The 22,942-nt window shown below is 43.8% G+C and overlaps 1 protein-coding gene across 1 annotated transcript in view; it reads left to right on the forward strand.

Moving 5' to 3' along the window:
• Positions 1-22,942, forward strand: part of FGL1 (fibrinogen like 1) — a 61,624-nt gene that overhangs the window by 33,488 nt on the left and 5,194 nt on the right. Inside the window, exons 3-7 of the mRNA XM_040334584.1 lie at positions 2,597-2,777; positions 8,811-8,970; positions 10,513-10,610; positions 12,287-12,375; positions 13,017-13,204. Coding sequence (XP_040190518.1) covers positions 2,597-2,777; positions 8,811-8,970; positions 10,513-10,610; positions 12,287-12,375; positions 13,017-13,204 — 716 coding nt within the window. The remainder of the gene's footprint in view (positions 1-2,596; positions 2,778-8,810; positions 8,971-10,512; positions 10,611-12,286; positions 12,376-13,016; positions 13,205-22,942) is intronic.

Consider the following 22,942-nt stretch of genomic DNA (forward strand, 5'->3'; position numbering starts at 1 on the left):
TTTTACTCTCTAGTGAGGGTAAAAGGGTCAGTACAGCCTCACCAGTGCCAATCAATGCCCATCAATGTATCTCACCAGTGCCCATCAATGCATCTAACCAGTGCCCATCAATGCGGCCTCACCAGTTCCAATCAATGCAGCCTCCTCAGACCATCTCAGGGTGGCAGACACAAACCCCTCCATCTTCTCACACCAGCTCAGGGCGGCTAAAGTGACTGCATGGTAGACACAATGCCAACCCACCCCCTTACCACAAGCTCACCTCGGGCAGTAGAGGACACTGCCATTGCAATCCACAACTCCCTGCAGCTGGCTCAGCCTCAGGTACAGTTAGGGTGGTCCGGACTCCAAAGGATGCAATGGCAGCCGTGCCACCCAGGTGGAGAATAGTGATAGGCCTGAGTCTCCAGCACAGCAGTGGTGGGAGTAGCGAGGAGGAAAACACAGACTGGGCCAGGCGATCAGGACTGAGGTGCCAGGGGTGTTCTGGCCAAAAGAAAACTGCCAAAGGGAGCAGCCAGGGCTCTCGCCGTCCTCGAGATGGTGTCACCTCTGGCTGGTGTCACCCGACCCAGGTGCGGAGAACACCCCCATAGCGACGCCACTGACACCCCACACTGTGTGGCACCATGAGCAGACAGCCCCCCTGCCCCCCGTTGTTATGCCCCATGTGTCAGCAGATGAACTGATTGACTCCTTGTACTGTTTCTTCCTATCACTTTCCATCCCTGCTGAACAGGCATTTCAAGAGGCTGATACCATATCAGAGTCAGGAACTTGCACTGCTTTCATTAAGAAATGCATTTTATTATATGCTAATGATATCATTGGTGCTTAACCTGTGGCTCTCCAGCTGTAGCAGAACTACAATTCCCATGAAGCACTGCAAGACTGACAGTTACAAGCATGACTCCTAAAGGCAAAGGCATGATGGGACTTCCTCATCAGCTCAAGGCCCACACATGAGCACCCATGGATTAGATGGATGAACGACTTATGTATTTTATATCTTCCTTCAACATCTCTATTCAAGGCATCATATTTTTATTTTTAGAATGGGATGTTAGGCATTAGGCCCCGTACACACGACCGAACAAGTCCGCTGAAACTGGTCCGCTGATCAGTTACTGGTCAGCGGACATGTTCGGTAGTCTGTACGTCCGACCGGACAATTTTCCGGTGGATCGGACAGGTTTCCAGCGGACAAATGTTTCTTAGCATGCTAAGAAACATGTCCGCTGGAAGCCTGTCCGTCGGACCTGTTCGGTCGTCTGTACAGACTTACCGGACAGGTCCGATCAGCCGCCATCCCTCGCATGCGTCAAAGTGATTCGACGCATGCGTGGAAGCATTGAACTTCCAGGGCCGCGCATCATCGTCACGGCGACGGCACGGCCACGTCACCGCGTATCGTGTACACGCTGATTTCTGTTTGATGGTGTGTACAACCATCAGACAGAAATCTCCGGGCGGACATGTCCGCTGAAAACGGTAGTGAGTAGACCGATACCTTTAAAAAAAAAAAAAAAAAAAAAGAAATGGGGACCGAGGTAGAAAAAACAATATTAGTAGTTCTAGGAAATACATTGTGAAAGTCAGAGGCCTATGAAAACTGTCTACTCTTCTTTTCACATACATTGCTTATTACTGCATAAGTACATCAAGATGGAGACAACAAGGAAGACCCAACTGGGTCCGACAAACTTAACCCTAAAGTCGTGTTGGACTTTCTCTTTAAATGTATAAAGCTAGGGCTCCTTTGCAACTTTGGAACCCTTTCTTAAAGCAGGGGTTCACCCTAAAACATCTACATACCGTTACATCCAACATACTGCTGACATTAACATTATGCTGGATTTTTTTTTTTTTTAACGCTGTACTTACGTTGTTTTCACCCGGCTTCCGGGTTCTCGCTCCCCCGGGGAGTAGGCGTTCCTAAGACGACGCATAGATGATTGACGTGCGGGTAAAGCGCGTCATTGCCTTCCGAAAATATCCGAGGGGTACTCTGCACTTTACGGCACCTGCGCAGTCAGCTCTACACGGCAGGCGCAGGCGCCGTATAGCGCCGTAAAGAGCCGAGTCCCCGTCGGATATTTTCGGAAGGCGATGACGCGCTTTACCCGCACGTCAATCGTCTCCTGGGAGGATCAACACTTACTCCCAGAAGACATTGCGCAGAGCTCCCCGGCGGGGAAAAGGAGGGACATACCCACTCCCCGCAAGATAGAAGACCCGGAAGTGAGGCTGAAGGTAAGGTAAGTGTACACATTTAAAAAAAAAATGACAACGCTACAAGCCTTTATTAAGGCTGCAGATAGGTTATCTAAAAAGTAAATTTTGAGGGTGAACCTCCGCTTTAAGTACTCATCTCATTTCTAATAAAATACTCGTTGCAAGCTGCAGATACATTTCTTTCACAGTAGCCATCTGATATTTTGTGACCTTGATTAGTACAGTGCAGCCAACATTGTTATTGTAATTATAATGTTTATGCTACTGGGAAATTCATATTATTATTGTTGTTTGCATTATCGTTTAGTTTATTTAGTTCCTTTAAAAAAACAAAAAAAAACTTGTGTTTCTGTCATGGAAGGCTTTGGATGTCTGTTTACAAGAACAGCTGAGACTAAAGGCCCAAGTAAGGCTTCTTGAGCAGCAAACCAAGTTGCAGCAAATAAAGATTGAGAATCTATTACGAGAAAGGGAGCTGCAGTTTATGGATCGGGGAGATGAGATGTTAGTCATCAACCTAGGAGAAATACGAAGCTATGCAGGTAAGTTTATTCTACTTTCCTTTTATTTATTTTTTTATCTTTTGTATAGTATTTTCCACTAAGATCATTGCACATATTCAGCAAGCAAAGAGCATAGGCATGCGCAGGGGGTGTTCCGGGTGTGCCTGGGCACACCCTAATCACTGCTTGAGGTGTAGATTCCCCTTGCTAATATTGCACCAATGCCCCTGGCAATGAACGGGGCAATTTTTTTTTTTTTTTAAGATTAAAATAATAAAAATAAAAAGCTACTGACACTGTCCACAGCCCTACTGACACCAAACTCTTCTCTACTGACACCGTCCATGTTTTTATACATTTGGGGTGCACACTCTAATGCAATAGGCTGTGCACACCTATGGCAAAGAGCAATCTATAATGAACAGTAAACTATAGCAGCCAATGAGAAATTATTTTTTGCTGATTTGACAATAGCAAACTGTAATTTATACATCATGATTGCATGATGTATATTTCTGGACAAATTTACCCTTAAAGGGTCACTAAAGGAAATCATTTTTTTTTGCTGAAATGACTGTTTACAGGGTATAGAGACATAATAGTTAACTGATTCCTTTTAAAAATGATTAAAAATAGATAAAAACCAATCATATAATGTACCTACAGTTTAGTTTCGTTTTTGCTGTTGTTTCCTGGTTCTCTGATGTACAGAGCCAGAGAGCCAATAGAGGTACTGTGGTGATCAGGAAACAGACAACCAGGAAGTGTTCGGAACAGAGAAGAATTACAGCAACATCAGAGCAAAAACGAACAATGAGGACATGAAACCAGGACTGCAGTAAGGTAAAGGAAGCTATTTAGCTAAAAAAAAAAAATCCTTTAGTGACCCTTTAAAGTAAACCTATCATTTTTTTTTAGATTTGCAGCAAATTATTAGGTATTCTTTATAACCCACCTCCTATGCAAATACTAATTACCTTCCCTGTGCTTCTATGCTATCTTGTTTGCTTACTGGAGATCCTGGAAATACCTGGTACTTCTGGGTATTAGGTGAGCAGGCCCGTGCAATGCCAGGTGAGTGCAGGGGGAAGATCCCATGTAAGCTCTAATGCAGACTGATTTTGAAAAAGTATTCACACCCCTTGAAATTTTCCAAATTTTTCATGTTACAACCAAAAACGTAAATGTATTTTATTGGGATTTTATGTAATAGACCAACACAAAGTGGCACATAATTGTGAAATGGAAGGAAAATGATAAATGGTTTTCAATTTTTTTTTTTTTTACAAATAAATATGTGAAAAGTGTGGCGTGAATTTGTATTCAGCCCCCTCAGTCAATACTTTGTAGAATCACCTTTCTCTGCAATTACAGCTGCAGTCTTTTTGGTATGTCTCTACCAGCTTTGCAAATCTAGAGAGTGACATTTTTGCCCATTCTTCTTTGCAAAATAGCTCAAGCTCTGTCAGATTGGATGGAGAGCATTGGTGAACAGTAATTTTCAAGTCTTGCCACAAAATCTTAATTGGATTTAGGTCTGGACTTTGACTGGGCTAATCTAACACATGAATATGCTTTGATCTAAACCATTCCATTGTAGTTCTGGCTGTATGTTTAGGGTCGTTGTCCTGCTGGAAGGTGAACCTTTGACCCAGTCTCATGTCTTTTGTAGACTCTAACAGGTTTTCTTCTAATTCCGCATACACACGATCGGTCAAACCGATGAGAACGGTCTGATGGACCGTTTTCATTGGATCAAACCGATTGTGTGTGGGCCCTATCGGTTATTTATCCATAGGTTAAAAAAAAGCAATCTTGTTTTAAATTTAACCGATGGATTCCTAACCGATAGAAAAAAAATGATCGTTAGTAGGCACGACCATCGGTTAAAAATCCACGCATGCTCAGAATCAAGTCGACGCATGCTTGGAAGCATTGAACTTCGTTTTTTTCAGCACGTCGTTGTGTTTTACGTCACCGCGTTCTGACACAAACGTTTTTTTAACCGATGGTGTGTAGGCACGACTGACCATCAGTCAGTTTCATCAGTTAACCGATGAAAACGGTCCATCAGACCGTTCTCATCGGATGGACCGATCGTGTGTACGAGGCTTTAGATTGCCCTGTATTTGGCTCCATCCATCTTCCCATCAACTTGGACCAGCTTCCCTGTCCCTGCTGAAGAAAAGCATCCCCACAACATGATGCTGCCACCACCATGTTTGACAATTATGCACATTATGCCTCGTACACACGATCATTTTTCGGGATGAAAAAAACTTTGTTTTTCAAAAACGTCATTTAAAATGATCGTGTGTGGGCTACACATCATTTTTCAGGTTTTGAAAAATGACAAAAAAAAATTCGAACATGCTGCATCTTTTAACGTCGTTTTTAAACAATGTCGTTATTCGGGTTGTAAAAAATGATCGTGTGTGAGCTAAAACGACGTAAAAAAAACGCGCATGCTCAGAAGCAAGTTATGAGACGGGAGTGCTCGTTCTGGTAAAACTACTATTCATAATGGAGTAAGCACATTCATCACGCTGTAACAGACAGAAAAGCGCGAATCGTCTTTTACTAAGACTTTTTTCCCCTTTATAGTGCCGTCGTACGTGTTGTACGTCACCGCGCTTTGCTAGATCATTTTTTAAAAACAATGGTGTGTAGGCAACGTCGTTTTAATGATGAAGTTGGGAAAACTTAGTTTTTTGGACATGCTGAAAAATGATCGTGTGTACGCGGCATAAGGATTGTGTGTTCAGGGTGATGTGTAGTGTTTTCCACCACACATAGTGTTTTGCTTTTAAGCCAAAAAGTTCATTTTTGGTCTCTTCTGACCAGAGCACCTTATTCCACATGTTTGCTGTGTCCCCCAAATTGCTTCTCGCAAACTGCAAACGGGACTTATTATGGCTTCCTTTTAACAATGGCTTTTTTCTTGCCACTCTTCCATAAAGGCCAGATTTGTGGAGTGGATAACTAATAGTTGTCATGTGGACAGATTCTCCCACCTGCGTTGTGGATCTCTGCAGCTCCTCCAGAGTTACCATGGGCTGCTTCTCTGATTAATGCTCTCCTTGCCTGGCCAATATTAGTGTAGCGCCTGGTTACTTTGGAGTACCGGTGCTATTTAAATTTAGAGGTAGATCAGAGTGTAGTTAAAGCGGATGTGTCACTAAAAAAAAATATTAAAAGCCAGCAGCTTCAAATACTGCAGCTGCTGACTTTTAATATTAGGACACTTACCTGTTCTGGAGTCCAGCGCCGTCCGCAGCAGAGGGCGATCGCTTGTCTCTCTGCTGCTCCCCCCGCCATCCTCAGTGAGGGAACCAGGAAGTGAAGCGCTCCGGCTTCACTACCCGGTTCCCTACGGCGCATGCGCGAGTTGCGCTGCGCCGCTGATTGGCTCCCGCTGTGCTCTGGGAGCCGAGTGTTCCCAGAGCACAACGGGAGGTGACGTCATGCCCGGATAAAACCCGAAGCTCTGTGGCCGGAAGTGGGTGCAAATACCTGTCTTTAGACAGGTATCTGCACCCCCCTCCCCCTGAAAGGTGTCAAATGTGACACCGGAGGGGGGCAGGGTTCCGATCAGCGTGAGTTCCACTTTAGGGTGGAGCTCCGCTTTAAACTCTGATCCAAATTGTTATGTTCAAAACGGGGTCTCTGTCTCAGCTTGACTGTGCTGTGGGCTCATTCTGTTGTGCTGGGGTGTTCTTCCCACCCCAGTGCAGTAGATGGCAGCAGTGGAGTCAAGGTTTGGGTGCTCTTCCCCAGCAGCCAATCAGGAGGGTTGAGCCTCGCTGTGCATGCTGGGGGAGGGTATTTATGGGGTAGACGCCATTTGTTCTGGGGTCTTCTTCGTCCAGTGTGGCACTCACCTTTAGGGTGCCCACATCACGGCGCCCCGGCGTTATGGCCTACCTGGCTGGGGCGTGCGTGCCACGCGGTGTTCCTGGTTCCGGGACTATGTTGGTCCGGAACAATTGAGCAGCGACGGGGACCCAGTGATCGACTGGGTTCCCACCTCTGAGGACCCCAAGCAGTATAGCTGTTCGGTGGGGAGTCCATCTGAGGAGCGCCAATGAGAGGCTGGCGATCCAAAAGGATTTTTTTTTAAAAACACCGGGGATCAAGGTAGCCGGACACTGAAGGATTGATCACCTGTCAGTTGGTACCTGGCGATGTTAAGAAGGAGATCCAGGCGTAATTCACCTAAGGAGGATTGCGTCCGTAACTGCAATTAGAGAGGGCCTGTAGTAGAGGTGTCTCCCTGACGTCTATTTCAGGAGGGTCTGTGGCAGAGACTTTATCCTACAAAGGTTCGAGTGATACTCCTGATGTGGACTAATTATTTTCCTGACACAATTTCTCAGGGAGGAACCCATTCTACCGCCTGATTCAAATAAATGAGATCAGGCAATCCAGACAAAAAGATTTCACATGCTCACCTTCCAATGTTCATCAGCCAAGAGAGGGCCTGAGCTATGGCCCCCACAGCTTTATTAAAAGCATAGAATCACAAAACATGCATTGATTGGTTCACATCATACACCCACACCCACTCTACCCTCCTCCCTGTGTGGCTTGTCCTTGGCATGAAGCTTCTCATTGGTCAGTCCATATAAGGGTCTTTTCCTGGGAAGGCTGCACACACATCTAGTGTAAAAAAGTTAATTCAGCTCAGCAAGTTTCCTCCACAAGCCTTCAGGAGATCCGAGTGAAATGGAGGGGAGGGAAGGTTAAAGTCCACTTTAGAATGTAGTAGGGGGATGGGCCGAAGCACACATTTGAAAGATGAGAAGCAGAAGGAAAAAAAAGGAAGCTGAACACATTTGTAACATGAGGGAACGAAATTACATCTGTTCCCAATCTTCAGTTCTTTATCCTTCATATTTTCAATGCTGAGTTCATTACTTTAAAACAATATCTGATATCTGACAAATCTTATCAAGGAAAATAAGCAGTATTGATCATTCCCATACATACATATCCATAATGCGTATGAAACAAATAAACAGTATAAGGAATATAGAAAAGAGAAACATTTCAGTGATTCTAATAAAAGAATAAAAAAATTAGTCTTAACATAAAATAGGCATATTATTATAATCTATCACACTCCGGCTGCCAGGTCAGTGAGAGAGACCTGTCCGGGTACACTAAACCCACTCAGGCAGAAGTGGTGCAGAAAATGTTACACGTGGGAGCAGGACTGTTCCAAATACTACGCCTGAATCTGCTGTTCTCCTTCTTCTTGCAAACTCTATCCCTTTCATCACCAGTTCATTGTTTTTACCCGGCTGGGTAATAAAGAGCACAGAAAAGACACCTGTTGCGGACATTCCTTTACTATTGCTATACGCACCATTCACCCCTAGGAATTCGGAAGAGCCACGAGGTAAATGTGCCACCCAAAACAACCAGCAGCTCCTCCGGGGGTAGTGCTACATTAGTATTGAATTTTTTTTTTTACAATATTATATTGTTCTCGGGCCATTTCTATGATCATCCATCAACATAAAAAAATATATAAATGCTATAGTATATCTGTGTGAGGCTTTACTTTGCTTTCTATTTATTACTTTAGTTTTCAGTAGATGCTGGACACTTAAAGCTAAAAGTTTTGGAAGTTACTCCACCTGTTCTTGATTTATCAACCATTTTAGGGTCATAAACAATCGACCTTGTTTTCATACCTGAATCCACTGCCTCATGATCATCAGCGGCACCATGTCCTGTAATGTAAACTAGTCATCGCAACCTTCTCTCTTGGCAAGTGACCAACCGATCTGAGCGTTCAATACAGGACTCTTGGCTTCTCAGCAAATGGGCAATGTCCAAGTCAGCAGGAAGTAACGTGGGCACTACTAGAACTTTTCCTTCATATTGTATTAGTGTTGTCCAGTGATATTAATGAGAAAAAGCAGCTATTTGTATATTTCTCATTTTTCTATATAGAAGAATCTGAATATGTAACACATTTGGCAATTATACACCAGTGTCACAGTCTTTATTAGTCTAGTCACTAATTCATCTTCTGTCATTCTTTTTTTTTTGCTTTTTGGTCAGACTGTGGTGACATTTACAACGATGGACATAAACAGAGTGGCTTTTACAAGATTAAACCATTGCAAAGCAATACATCATTCTATGCATACTGCGACATGTCTGAGGGAGGGGGCTGGACAGTTTTTCAGAGACGTTCGGATGGAAACCAAAATTTCTATCGGTAAATCTTAGTAAAAAATTAAAGCATTTTATATGTATGTTTTTTGGTTGATGCTGAAACACTCAGAGGTGGGTGGTAACATCAAGGACTCCCAGGTGGACAAGAATATTGCTGTTAATGATTGGAAGAAGGTCTCAATGATGAAGCACCAAGGACACATAAGAAACCAGAAGCTGACTAGCAGACCTAGCGCTATCTGCTAGATCAGGGGTCTCCAAACTTTCTAAACAAAGGGCCAGTTTACTGTCCTTCAGACTTTCGGGGGGGTTGGACTCTGGCCATCGGGAGAACAGACTGTCCCAGCATCAGTGGAAGTAAATAATCCCCCATCATTGGTGTCATTGGGAGTAATTGTGCCCCATCATCAGTGTCATTGGGAGTAATTGTGCCCCATCATTGGGAAGAATTGTGCCCCATCATTGGGAGGAATCGTCCCAATGTTTGGTGTCATTGGGAGGAATTGTGCCCCATCATTGATATCATTGGGTGGAATTGTGCCCAATCATTTGTGTCATTGGGCTTCATTGTTGGTGTCATTGAGAGGAGCTGTGCCCCATCATTGATGTCATTGGTAGGAATTGCGGCCCATCGATGGTATCTTTGGGAGGAACTGTACCCTTCATTGGTGTCCGTAAATAATACAGTGCCCCAAGGGCCAGATACAAGCAAGCAAAGTGCCGCATCTGGCCCCCGGGCCACAGTTTGGAGACCACTGTGCTAGATCTAAGTTTTGTCAGAGCCAAAATATTTTTTCTTTCTTTTTAGATGTAGCGTCCTGCCCTAGGCTGATTAAATTACGTTTTAAGAAGCTTCCAGAACTAGAGTTGGATGGTCAGCTACTGAGTTATGAATATTTAACTGACCCCAGCCAATCCCTGGGAGTGGGGCCCAGCCGCCCAGAAGGTATGGCTGAGAAGAAGATAAATGTTTTCGAAGTGTTCGTTTAGCTCTCTCGCTCCCCAACTAACTCCCCTGAGACACTTAGAAGTGAAAGGGGTCCTTCTCCAGCCCAGCTTCCTAAAGTAGTGTCCTCCAGTACGTTTTTTTTAAGGTCAGGGCCCTCAGGCAAGCACATGCTGAGGCCTAACTGCAATGGCTCTTCAGTGACACAGACTGCCTCGCAGGGGCAGATGTCCCTTAGAAAGCTCAGAATGCTCTACAGACAAAGTGTTAAGTGTTCAGCACTTTGTTTATACTGTATATTGTAGATTTTATACAAGTAATGAAAAAAATTATCAGTTTTTGAACTCATAATGAAAAAAATGACATATAAGATCAGTTTCTTACCTTGCAATCATTCAAAATAAACTGGAAAATTTGAGAAAAAATAATTATATTTTCCTTAAAGTGGGGACAATCGTTCCTGACCCTGTATTAACAAACAAACGTTAACTTGGATCAAAATTCTATTGTGTGTTAATAAGTATCATGTCCATTTGTCTATCCAGTTGCAAAATAAACCTTTAAATCTTGTAGATAATATAAAACTATAATTGCAGATATTATAACTACACATAAACATTTGATTTTCTGTTCCATTAGGAATTGGACTGACTATAAACAAGGATTTGGAGATTTTGCTTCAGCGAAGGGAGAATTCTGGCTAGGAAATGATAACTTGCACTTCTTGACTAAGCAAGGTACTTTACATTACCATTAACATACCTTTTATTCTGCCACCTCTTATTGACTTGAACCCCAGTCTGAATTAAAGGACATAAATCTGTTCACATTTTCATAGATTATGTAAAGCCCCTTAGTGTACTACTACTAATGCTAGTGATGCTGAAATTCAGGTTTTGATCCTGAAAATAGCAAAATGTATGGTTTCTTTAGGAACAAAACAATGTCATTATTTCACATTACGGCGCCCCGGCGTTATGGCCTACCTGGCCTGGGGTTTGCGTGCCACACGGTGTTCCTGGTTCCGGACCCATGCTGGCCCGGAGCATCTGAAAAGCGACAGGGACCCAGTGAGTGACTGGGTTCCGACCTTTGAGGATCCCAAGCTGTACTGCTGTTCACTGGGGAGTCAGTCTGAGGAGGGCCTGGACAAACCACTGGTGATCGAGGTTGCCGGACACTGAGGCATTGATCACCTATCAGTTGGTACCTGGGCGATCAGTTGAAGGAGATCCAGGCGTAACTCCTCTAAGGAGGGATATCTCCAAGAATTCAATCCAGAGAGGGCCTGTGGCAGAGGTATCTTTCTGAGGCTCACCAAGGAGGGTCTGTGGCAGAGACTTTATCCTACAATTGTTCCGAGTGATACTTCGGCTGCCAGGTCAGTGAGAGAGGCCTGTCCGGGTATGCTAAACCCACTCCAGCAGTAGCGGCGCATAAAAGTGTTACTGCTTGGGAGCAGGACTGTTTCCTATCCTCACGCCTGAATCTGCTATTCTCCCTTCTTCAACTTTACTTTCCTCACCATAAGTTTACTGTTTTTACCCGGCTGGGTAATAAAGAGCACAGCAAAGAGCACCTGTTGTGGACATTGCTTTTCTTCTACTATATGCAATACGCATCATTCACCCCTAGGAATTTGGAGGAGCCATGAGGTAATGTGCCGCCCAAAAATCCAGCAGCTCCTCCGGGGGTAATGCTACAATAGTATGCCCCATATGTGTGAGCTCTACAGTCAAAATATTCAGTACATCCCATATATTTGTTTGCACATGAGCTTGCTGTCTGAAATAATTGTCTCATTAATGGCACGCCCTCCAGTTATAATGTTCTTCAAGAAAAATAAAAGAAATGATTCATGCAGATAACAATACCTAATTTTCACATATTGTGTGCCTGTCAGAACACATCCTACTGTTTTTGTGCTTTCAGAATGCATTTTCCCAGACTAAGAGTATAATGCCCCGTACACACGGACAGTTTTCCCGGCGAAAAAAGTCAGATGAGAGCTTTTGGCCGGGAATTCCGACCATGTGTATGCTCCATCTGACTTTTTCCTACAGGAAATCTGCCGGGAAAAAAAGAGAGCAGGATCTCTTTTTTCCCATCAGGAAAAAACCCTAGTGGGAAAACCGTTCGTCTGTATGGAATTCCAACGGTAAAAAAAAAACACGCATGCTCGGAAAAATTTGACGCATGCTCAGAAGCATTGAACTTCATTTTCTTTTACGTCACCGCGTTCTTGGCAGTCAAAATTGTATTGAACTTTTGTGTGACCGTGTGTATGCAAGGTAGACTTGAGAGGAATTCCATCGGGAAAACCATTGTTATGCCCCGTACCGCTCGTGTGTACGGGGCATAACATATTTTTATTGAAATAAACATTTTTATTATGTTATTTTTCCATAACCAGATGACTACACATTAAGAATTGATCTCCAGGATTTTGAAGGACAAAGACGAATTGCTGACTACAAAAGTTTCAGAGTTGGCCATGAAGAGGTAATGGAAGGACTGGGGAAAGAAAGTTTATCTGCAGTTACACTTGTATTGTAGTTCCTCCAGAGCCCCCCCCCCCCCTCCTTAGTCTTATATTCTATCTCAAGACAGACAATTTTATTAAACATACATAATACATCCATTACTCTTCAGAGCAGTACAATGTGTTATACAGTCACAATCCTTAACTTCACATAGGATACTGAAAATTTTAAAAGAACATGTTCAGTATTTAACAGCTACACTACAGAAGCAATAAACAGCATCATGGGTCATATGTGCAGAGATCTAATATGGATCTACACAAAGTTGTACATATATAAAGGCACAGTCCCCCGAGCTTTCCATAGAAATAACTCGGAGCACATGTGCTGGCCCAGCCAGGTAGAATTACGCAATTTGATGTTTGGGTAACTACAAATAGGTGTAAACTGCACTTTAACTTAGATAATAGATGCATATCTTATAATATTCTGATGTTATTTGGATCAGTTTGTATGATTTACAGTAGTGCTGAACTTTTCTGGAATAGTTTTAAAACGTATTAAATAACCACTAGTTAAAAAAAAAAAACACATTCAAATTTCAATCAGTTTTATAATGTGCACCATATATTTTACTACAACCTCCTTCCTTGTTTTCAGAGCAGTTACCAGATTAGTTGTGGAGAGTATTCAGGTACAGCTGGAGACTCTCTCACTGGAGGATTTAACCCAGAAGTACAATGGTGGGCAAACCATAATGGGATGAAATTTAGCACTTTGGATCGAGACAATGACAACTATGAGGAGAACTGTGCTGAACAGGATAAAGGTGGATGGTGGTATAACAGGTAACATTTGGATAAGAAACATGAGCTAAGTTCCCTGTATTGTTTTTCAAATGCAGTATTTCCCACATTTGAATTTAACATTATTATGGCCTTACCATGTCTAGTTAGACCTGACATTCCCAATTCAAAGTAACTTCTTAGAGGTCATAAAGTGTATCTTTTGAGTTGGACATGAGAACCCAAAAGATGTGATATTGGAGCCCAAGATTATTAGCCAAGCATGTAGGTAAAAGCAAACAGTCCTTTTATTTAAAAAGAAACAAAAACATAAAAAATACAGGCAAACAGAAATAGCTTTGTACTCAGCAAAAAAAAAGCAAACAAAAATTGCCCATCGATCAAAAATAAAGAGTTGGCTTACTGTTAGTCACACTCGTCCTTTACAGGGTATTTGCAAGCTCCTGTGTGCCTCAGGGGTCCCCAAAAGGAGGTTACCATAGTTTAGCAACCGTGTCTCAGCCACAAGCTAGCCCACATTGCTTACACAGCTGTGTTCTGTTGTTTCCCTCACAGACAGGTGACGACTGTTTCCTCTTCCTTTTCTGTACTCTGATTAACACAGGTTAAGGCTGGGTTCACACTACTACACTACTTTCATCCTACTTTGCTCTGTGTTCAATGTTTCCCTATGAGAGCGTCTTGTAGCATCCTACACAAGTCGGTCCGACTTTGAAAATGCTCCCTGTACTACTTTTGGTCCTACATTGATCCTACTTCAGGCCCATTGAATATCATTGAAGTCGGACCAAAGTAGTATCCTGTTCATGAAAGTAGGATGGATGTAGGACCAATGTAGGATAAATGTAGGACCAATGTAGCAGAGCAAAGTAGGATGAAAGTAGTGTAGTAGTGTGAACCCAGCCTAAGGCTGGGTTCACACTTGTCCTACAACGGTCCTACATTGGGAGCTCATGTAGCATGACGTGTGAAAATCAATGTTTCCCTATGAGAGCTGTCTTAACTGGTCCGACACAAGTCGGTCGGACTTTGAAACTACTCCCTGTACTACTTTGGTCCTACTTTGATCCTACATCAGCCCATTGAATATCATTAAAGTAGGATCAAAGTAGGAGCCTTGTCCTAACCATCCGACTTTTGACATCCGACTTGTGATTACAGCAGCAGTAAAAGGAATTTATCTCACTCTGGGATTGTTTTGATTGGTCAAAGAACAAGTCAGACTATCACAAAGTCGGATCAAAGTAGTATCCTGTTCATGAAAGTAGGATGGATGTAGGACCAATGTAGGATCAATGTAGGACCAATGTAGGACCAATGTAGGATCAGTGTAGGACCAATGTAGCAGAGCAAAGTAGGATCAAAGTAGTGTAGTAGTGTGAACCCAGCCTAAGGCTGGGTTCACACTACTACACTACTTTCATCCTACTTTGCTCTGTGTTCAATGTTTCCCTATGAGAGCGTCTTGTAGCGTCCTACACAAGTCGGTCCGACTTTGAAAATGCTCCCTGTACTACTTTTGGTCCTACATTGATCCTACTTCAGGCCCATTGAATATCATTTAAGTCGGACCAAAGTAGTATCCTGTTCATGAAAGTAGGATGGATGTAGGACCAATGTAGGATAAATGTAGGACCAATGTAGCAGAGCAAAGTAGGATGAAAGTAGTGTAGTAGTGTGAACCCAGCCTCTGGCTGGGTTCACACTTGTCCGACAACGGTCCTACATTGGGAGCTCATGTAGCATGACGTGTGAAAATCAATGTTTCCCTATGAGAGCTGTCTTAACTGGTCCTACACAAGTCGGTCGGACTTTGAAAATGCTCCCTGTACTACTTTGGTCCTACATTGATCCTACTTCAACCATTGAATATCATTGAAGTCGGACCAAAGTAGGAGCCTTGTCCTTACCATCCGACTTTTGACATCCGACTTGTGATTACAGCAGCAGTAAAAGGAATTTATCTCACTCTGGGATTGTTTTGATTGGTCAAAGAACAAGTCAGACTATCACAAAGTCGGATCAAAGTAGTATCCTGTTCATGAAAGTAGGATGGATGTAGGACCAATGTAGGATCAATGTAGGACCAATGTAGGACCAATGTAGGATCAGTGTAGGACCAATGTAGCAGAGCAAAGTAGGATGAAAGTAGTGTAGTAGTGTGAACCCAGCCTCATCCACGACCAAAGTCTCCGCAATCAGGGCTGGAGGTTTCGTCTCATCCAAATATCTTTCCAAACCTCCGAATTGAGTCCCAAAATGAGGACTTAGCAATTCAGAGAGTACTGGAAATTAGTACTCTCCTTTCCATCAGGACCACCCTGGAACCACTTACCCTTCATTGGGTAGGAAACCCTGAGTACAAAAAAATTATCTTCAGTTCCCCCCTAAAGGGCCCACAACCTAAATAGTGGTAAAATATATCAGGCATCCAGGACCCATCCCTAGCACCTCATACATTGCAAAGACTCTCCCACCTGCCCTTATCATTGTCCTGCAGATATCTTATTCTCCTGGAGGCATGCTATCTAACCAAAACACTACCTGCTCCAAAATGGCAACTGGCATTACATTAGGAGATTGTTTAAATTTGCCCTGCAGCTAGTGACAGCTAGCCCTCATTGGGCCAAGATTATTATAAAACTGTTGTCTTTTCAGATATCAAGCCTTCAATCATCAATATCAGCCAGCTGTAAATAAAAGTTCATCACTTGCTAATTTTCCTCATTTTTTCTGCTATTAGTGTGTCTATATTCAGCTTGAATAAAGTTGGTATAACAATCATGCACTAGTCTCAAATTATAAAATAAGGGATTTTCAATAAAGCCTCGTACCTTAACCACTTAAGGACAGAGCCTGTTTTTCAGACTCCGGGCCAGATTCACAGAGCATGTACGCCGGCGGTACTTTCAAATTTCCTGCGTCGTATCTTTAGTTTGAATCCTCAAACCAAGATACGACGGCATTTGGGTAAGATCCGACAGGCGTACGGCTTCGTACGCCTTCGGATCTTAGATGCAATACTTCGGCGCCCACTGGGTGGAGTTCGCGTCGTTTTCCACATCGGGTATGTAAATTAGAGATTTACGACGATCCACGAACGTACGCGCGGCCGTCGCATTTTCTAACGTCGTCTGTAGTCGGCTTTTTTCGGCGTATAGTTAAAGCTGGTATTTTGCGGCGTATAGATAGACTTGCCATGTTAAGTATGGCCGTCGTTCCCGCATCGAAATTAGAATATTTTTTTTTTTTTTGCGTAAGTAGTCCGTGAATAGGAATGACGTAACTCACGTCTAAGTTAAAAAAATGACGTCGTTGCGACGTCATTTCGCGCAAAGCACGGCGGGAAATTTCTGGACGACGCATGCGCAGTTCATTCGGCGTGGGGACGCGCTTCATTTAAATGAAACCCGCCCCCTGATCGCAGATTTGAATTCTGCCGCCAGAAATACACTACGCCACCGTAACTTACGGTGCGAAATCGTTGAGGATTCGAAATTCCGCCAGGTAAGGTACGGCGACGTAGCGTATCTCTGATACGCTGCGAGGATCCAATTCTCTCTGGATCTGGCCCTCTGTGTTTACAAGTTTAAAACAAGTTTTTTTGCTAGAAAATTACTTAGAACCCCCAAACATTATATATTTTTTCTAACACCCTAGAGAATAAAATGGCGGTCATTGCAATACTTTTTGTCACACCATATTTGCGCAGCGATCTTACAAGCGCACGTTTTTTAATTAAAAAATAAGACAACAGTAAAGTTTTTACATTGTGAAAGATAATGTTACGCTGAGTAAAATGATACCTAACATGTCACGCTTCAAAATTGCACCCGCTCGTGGAATGGCGTCAAACTTTTACCCTTAAAAATTTCCATAGGTGACGTTTAAAAAATTCTATAGGCTGCATCTTTTGAGTTACAGAGGAGGTCTAGGACTATAATTATTGCTCTCACTCTAACGATTGCAGCAATATCTCACTTGTGCGGTTTGAACACTGTTTTCATATGCGGGCGCTACTCACGTATGTGTTCGCTTCTGCGCACAAGCTCTTCGGGGCGGGGCGATTAAAAAAAAAATTTTTGTTTTCTTATTTATTTTACATGATTTTATTTATTTTTACACTGTTTTTAAAAAAACAAAAAGGGTCACTTTGTAAGCATCCCTTGTAAAAGGAAAAAAAGACCACAGATCTCATATTTAGACTAATATGCAAAAATTTTGAAAAAATTGCAACAAAAAAATGTGCCTTTAAACGCATGGGCGGAAGTGACGTTTTGACGTCGCTTCTGCTATGCTGTGGAGACGGGTGGGGGCCATCTTGCCCTCATTTGTATCTATGACACAGAGGGAGAAGGACCCGATCGCCTCCGCCGCTACCGACAGCTCCGGTAAGCGGCGGAGGGCGCGGGAGACCTGCGGGGCCCTCTCCCGCCGCCGATAGTGGTGAGAGTCAGGACGCCCACTAACACACAGCTCCTTTTTCTATCTGCAACGCAGAGAGCGTCCTGACTCTCCTGCAGTCCAACGGAGGGGGCGAGCACGACACTCCACACCAGGGAGAAAGCCTTGCATTACTGTGTGGAGTTACAGACAAAAGAACAGGAAGTGAAAATTTCTCAGAAGAAATAAGGACATTTAAAAGCAAAAAACCGTGATAGCAGTTTCTGCTGAGATTAATCACAGAAATAATATAAGTCCATAAAGTCCAAATTTAAAATTAGGTAGATAGTAAGTCCATAGGCTATGGAGACACCCGTGAAATTCCAGAATGCTGTAACTGAACACCAGATGTGAATCCACCACCAATTGTGCAGCTGCTTACCAGAAATTCAGGTCCTGCCGGACCACTATCAACATATCTCTTAACCCAGATTTTAAGGTAGTAGGGACTCCTCCACTTGCACCAGAACCCAGCCGTATCCAGCGATGGATATAGAAAACAAGACAGAGCTCCACATGGCATAAAATCCAGGTGATTTATTTAAAATAACATAAAGTGAATATACAACTCACATTTGCAGATAAAAAAACCAGCAATTGGCCTGTAACGCCGGCTGGTTCCTGGATACGTCCGGCCGGCGTTACAGGCCAATTGCTGGTTTTTTTATCTGCAAATGTGAGTTGTATATTCACTTTATGTTATTTTAAATAAATCACCTGGATTTTATGCCATGTGGAGCTCTGTCTTGTTTTCTATATCCATCGCTGGATACGGCTGGGTTCTGGTGCAAGTGGAGGAGTCCCTACTACCTTAAAATCTGGGTTAAGAGATATGTTGATAGTGGTCCGGCAGGACCTGAATTTCTGGTAAGCAGCTGCACAATTGGTGGTGGATTCACATCTGGTGTTCAGTTACAGCATTCTGGAATTTCACGGGTGTCTCCATAGCCTATGGACTTACTATCTACCTAATTTTAAATTTGGACTTTATGGACTTACCGTATTTTCCGGCGTATAAGACGACTTTCTGGATGCAAAAAAATGCATCCAAAGTCGCGGGTCGTCTTATACGCCGGGTACGGTCTCCGTGCAGCTGCGATCGTCATAATTTCAAAGCTGCGCGCCGTCTTCTCAGCACGTCCTCGCTGTCCTGTGATAGGCGGAACAGAACTCTTCCCAGCAGCGCCTCTGTTCTGTTTTCCGCCTATCACGGATGCCTTCTCATCCTCGGACGAGATGAGAAGGCATCCGTGATTGGCGGAACATAGAACAGAGGCGCTACTGGGAAAATTTGTGTTCTGCCAATCACAGGACACGCTGAGAAGACGGCGCGCGGCTTTGAAATCATGAACACTCGCAGCAGACGGAGACTGTCACCGGCCTGCAAAACGTGAGTGATGGCACAGTGGGGGGGAAAGTGGGGGCATGCAATGTGATGGCACTGTGGGGGCATGCAATGTGATGGCACTGTGGGGGAATGCAATGTGATGGCACTGTAGGGGCATGCAATGTGATGGCACTGTGGGGGAATGCAATGTGATGGCACTGTGGGGGAATGCAATGTGATGGCACTGTGGGGGCATGCAATGTGATGGCACTGTGGGGGAAAGTAATGTGATGGCACTGTGGGGGCATGTAATGTGATGGCACTGTGGGGGCATTTAATGTGATGGCACAGTGGGGGCATGTAATGGCACAGTGGGGGCATGTAATGGCACAGTGGGGGCATGTAATGGCAAAGTGGGGGCATGTAATGGCACAGTGGGGCTTGAAAAAAAGGGGGTAGTCTTATACAGTGAGTATATCCCAAAACCAAAAATTTTCCTGGAAAATTAGGGGGTCGTCTTATACGCCGGGTCGTCTTATACGCCGGAAAATACGGTATATTATTTCTGTGATTAATCTCAGCAGAAACTGCTATCACGGTTTTTTGTGTTATTATTTGTGTTACATTGTTTTCACTGCAAAAGAATTTTTTGGGCTCACACTAGCCACTGTCTGGGAGGGACTGGCAGCCACAGCTCCCTGACTCTGATATTTGCAGTCACGATTTACACATCCCAGTGCCATACGACGACTGGGTTTTTAAACACCAGTGCACAGTGGGAATAGGTGGCTACGCCCCCCTGATTCCACAGGACGAATCTATGCCTCCAGTATAGATTCACTTGTTAATTGCACATATTTGGTCACACATTCGACACAATTGAGTTTAGCGCAATTATCCCCCCCTTTTTTTTCACTTGTTCATACTTTGTTTATACACAATTTTAATTGCTGCTTATCAATCTCAAACTATCACCTTAGCGCAGTTGTTCCCAAATTTTTCCTTCATTTAAAAGCAAAATCGAAGGATGAGGTGAGTGAAGGAGGACTGCACTAAGGTAAAGAAAGCTATTTAGAAAAAAAAATTACCTTTACAACCCCTTTAAGGCCCGGATTCTCAACCAAGATACAACAGCGTATCTCTGCTTTGAGCCGTCGTATCTAAGGTTATAATAATGTTATATAATGTTAAGTATGGCCGTCGTTCCCGCGTCAAAATTTTAAAAAGTTACGTCGTTTGCGTAACTCGTCCGTGAATGGGGCTGGATGTCATTTACGTCCACGTCAAAACCAATACGTCCTTGCGGCGTATTAGGAGCAATGCACACTGGGAGATTTCCACGGATGGCGCATGCGCCGTTCGTTAAAAACGTCAATCACGTCGGGTCACAGTAGATTAACATAAAACACGCCCCCCCCTTCCACATTTGAATTAGGCAGGCTTACGCCGGCCGCTTTACGCTACGCCGCCGCAACTTACAGAGCAAGTGCTTTGAGAATACAGCACTTGCCCGTGTAAGTTGCGGCGGCGTAACGTAAATCAGATATGTTACACCGCCGCAAAGATACACCAGTCTGCGAGAATCTGACCCTAAGTTTCCAGTGTCCCTCAAGCATCTAGGAAATAGAAGATAGTATTTCTGCAACCATTCAGTGGTGCGATAGGTTCTATCTAGAATGTACAGTTGAAACAAATGCCTAGATTTAGAGAAGGAGACTAAAGGGATCATTTGTAAGATAGATTTTCAATAATCCCTAGAAATCATGTCCACATCCTGTTCTCATTTAGATTTTGAGGATAAAAGATTTTTGTGCAAGATAGAGTTAAGTAAACTCATGTATACATAGGAAACGTTACCCCCCCTATCGTTGGCTTTGAATATGGTGTTGAGCACAGATGGTCTATAACGCGTAATGCCTCGTACACACAACCAGTTTTTGGCCGGGAAAACTGGCCGTGTGTATGCTCCATGGCAGTTTCTTCGACAGGAAAACCGCCGGGAATCCTGGCAGGAAAAATGAGAACATGTTCTCTTTTTTCCTGCTGCGGCTCCAGGCGGTCTTTTTCCGAGCAGTTTTCCTATAAGAAACACTGTGGAGCATACACACGGCCAGGATTCCTGGCCAAAGCTCTCACCGCAGTTTTCCCGACGGGAAAACCTCTGGTGTGTACAGGGGGAAAGTTACCGAGCAGGTTCTCAGTTTTCCCCACGGGATTCCCGGCGGACTTTTTACCACCGGGAATCCCGGTCGTGTGTACAAGGCTTGTAGTGCATGCCTCAGCTGGAGATATTGGTAAAAACAGGTGTGAGGGAGATGAAATTTATCCTGAATCTGTTGAAATGATTTCAACACTTTTAGGTAGGTTCAGAGACGTTGCCGCAACTTTGTGGCGGCGTAGCTTAGCGTGTTTAGGCTACGCCGCCGTCAGTTAGCTAGGCAAGTACTTGAATCTCAAAGTACTTGCCTGCTAAGTTACATCGGCGTAGCCTAAAGCGGGCGGGCGTAAGGGCGCCTAATTCAAATTTGTCTAAGGGGGCGTGTTTTATGTCAATGGGGCTTGACCTGACGTTTTTGAAGTTTTTTTTAAACTGCGCATGCGCCGGGCGCCTACATTTCCCAGTGTGCATTGCGGCTAAGTACGCCGCACGGGCCTATTGATTTCGACGTGGACGTAAACGACGTAAATCCCTATTCACGGACGACTTAGGCAAACGACGTAAAAATTTCGAATTTCGACGCGGGAACGGTGGCCATACTTTAACATTGGCTACGCCACCTAGGGCCTAGCTTTAACTTTAGGCGGCCTATCTCTTACGTAAACGGAGTCAATGTACAGCGGGGGCCGGGCGTACGTTCATGAATCGGCGTATCTAGTGATTTGCATATTCTACGCCGACCGCAATGGAAGCGCCACCTAGCGGCCAGCAGAAATATTGCAACCTAAGAGAGGACGGCGCAAGCCGTCGTATTTTAGATATGTTTAAGCGTATCTCTGATTGAGAATACACTTAAACATAGGTCGGGGCAGATTCAGAGTTAGGTCGGCGTATCTACTGACACGCTGGCCTAACTCTCTCTGAATCTACCTAATTGTTCGTAAACAGGTGGGAAAGTTTACTTCCATTGTGCAAAGGTGCCTAGGTTGGCAATTTCTGGCAAAGTGATGTTATCCCATAGCAGAGTGTATTCCGAGTATCCCTTATTTCGCAAGATAGACTTAATAGTATCCCAAACCCTTTGCAACATCAGGATAGTGGGCAGAGATTTTAAATTGCGCAGAGATCCTGCATCTAAATGGGATTGAGCCCAGAATCTGTTCCATCAGGAGGAAGGTGGGGTCCACAATCAAGACACTGATGTAAGCATTTGCAGTTTTTCCACCAGATAATAAAAACATAAATGAGGCAGCATCAAGCCTCCCTCCTCCAGAGGCCACTCCATTGTTTCCTACCTAATCCTGGATGAACCCTGTTTCCAGATCAGCTTGTGGTTCAGTGCATCAAGAATATGAAGACGCTACGGTCTGATGGCATAAGGGTTGATTTCTAGGCCTGAGAAGGGCCCAAATGTTCGAATCAGAGTGATGAGATTAACTAAGGACAAACTAGTGTAGCGCCTGGTTACTTTAAAGTGCTATTAAAATTTAGAGGGAGATCAGAGTGTTAGTTAAACTCTGATCTGGTTAATGTGTTAAAATTGGGTCTGTGTCTCAGCTTGGCTGTGCTGTGAGCTTATTCTGTTGTTGCTGGGGTGTTCTTCCCACCCCAGGACAGTAGGTGGCAGCAGTGGCGTCAAGGTTTGGGTGCTCTTCCCCAGCAGCCATTCAGGAGGGTTGAGCCTCTCTGTGAAAAGAAAATATGAATCTGCGCCACAGAATATTTAAAAATAGTCTGGAGCCCTCGGATAGACTCTCAGGTGATTAAAAAATATATATATAATGAGTATGAGGGGCTGCCCCTGCAAAAAAATCCCCACAAAATGGAGAAGGGTATGAAATAATATGAAAAG

Source organism: Rana temporaria, chromosome 1, assembly GCF_905171775.1.
Source record: "Rana temporaria chromosome 1, aRanTem1.1, whole genome shotgun sequence".
Lineage (NCBI taxonomy): Eukaryota > Metazoa > Chordata > Amphibia > Anura > Ranidae > Rana > Rana temporaria.